The 709-nt window shown below is 27.9% G+C and overlaps 1 protein-coding gene across 1 annotated transcript in view; it reads right to left on the reverse strand.

The window, feature by feature from the left end:
• The window catches only part of LOC111442392 (kinesin-like protein KIN-7O), a 20,341-nt gene extending 19,939 nt beyond the window's left edge, over positions 1 to 402 (reverse strand). The window contains exon 1 of the mRNA XM_023079783.1: positions 130 to 402. Within this exon, the coding sequence (XP_022935551.1) occupies positions 130 to 253 (124 nt within the window). The 5' untranslated portion in view covers positions 254 to 402. The remainder of the gene's footprint in view (positions 1 to 129) is intronic.
• Positions 403 to 709: the final 307 nt, after the last annotated feature.

Below are 709 nucleotides of genomic sequence, written 5' to 3' on the forward strand. Positions count from 1 at the left end.
AAAAAAAAAAAAAAAAAAAAAAAAAAAAAAAAAAAAAAAAAAAAAAAAAAAAAAAAAAAAAAACACCTAGGAGAGCAAAATTTGCGAGAAAAACAGAAATGTAAGTAAGATAACTGAGCAGAAACATACCAAAATCGAACTTGTTAGGGTGATTGGGAATGAAAATGGAGTTTCCAGAAATTCTCCAAGGGCTCGTTTTGGCGTCCGCCGCCGAGAGCGGCCTGGCTCGGACGGTTACATGAATCCTCTCCATTTCTAGTTCTCTTTCAGTCCAGTTTCCAGAGAGCGGGAGGATTGAGGATTTTCTTCGAAGCTGTTCTTCTTCTTCTTCTTCTTCTTCTTCGTTTTCGTTTTCCCGCCCTCGCACTTCTGCAAATTAGAGCGCCTTCAAAAATGAAGCTAACAAAATAAATAATAAATAATAAATAAATTATTCTTTGCATTTTTATTTTCTAATTTTAAAATTAAAATATATACTTTAAATGACTTAAGTATATAAAAATAACATATTAAAAGCATTTTATTTATTAATTTAATCAAATTAAAATTATAAAAAAACGATCAAATATGAGTTATTATTGCGATTATGGATGATATATAAAATTTTATATAATTTAATTTCTTTTTTTATTAACCATTTAATTTTCTTTTCTCCAATTATTATAATAATTTTTGGCTCCCTTTCTTTTCTTCTTCTTCCCAATTCTTT

This window comes from Cucurbita moschata, unplaced genomic scaffold (assembly GCF_002738365.1).
Source record: "Cucurbita moschata cultivar Rifu unplaced genomic scaffold, Cmos_1.0 Cmo_Scf00004, whole genome shotgun sequence".
In the NCBI taxonomy this organism is placed as follows: Eukaryota; Viridiplantae; Streptophyta; class Magnoliopsida; order Cucurbitales; family Cucurbitaceae; genus Cucurbita; species Cucurbita moschata.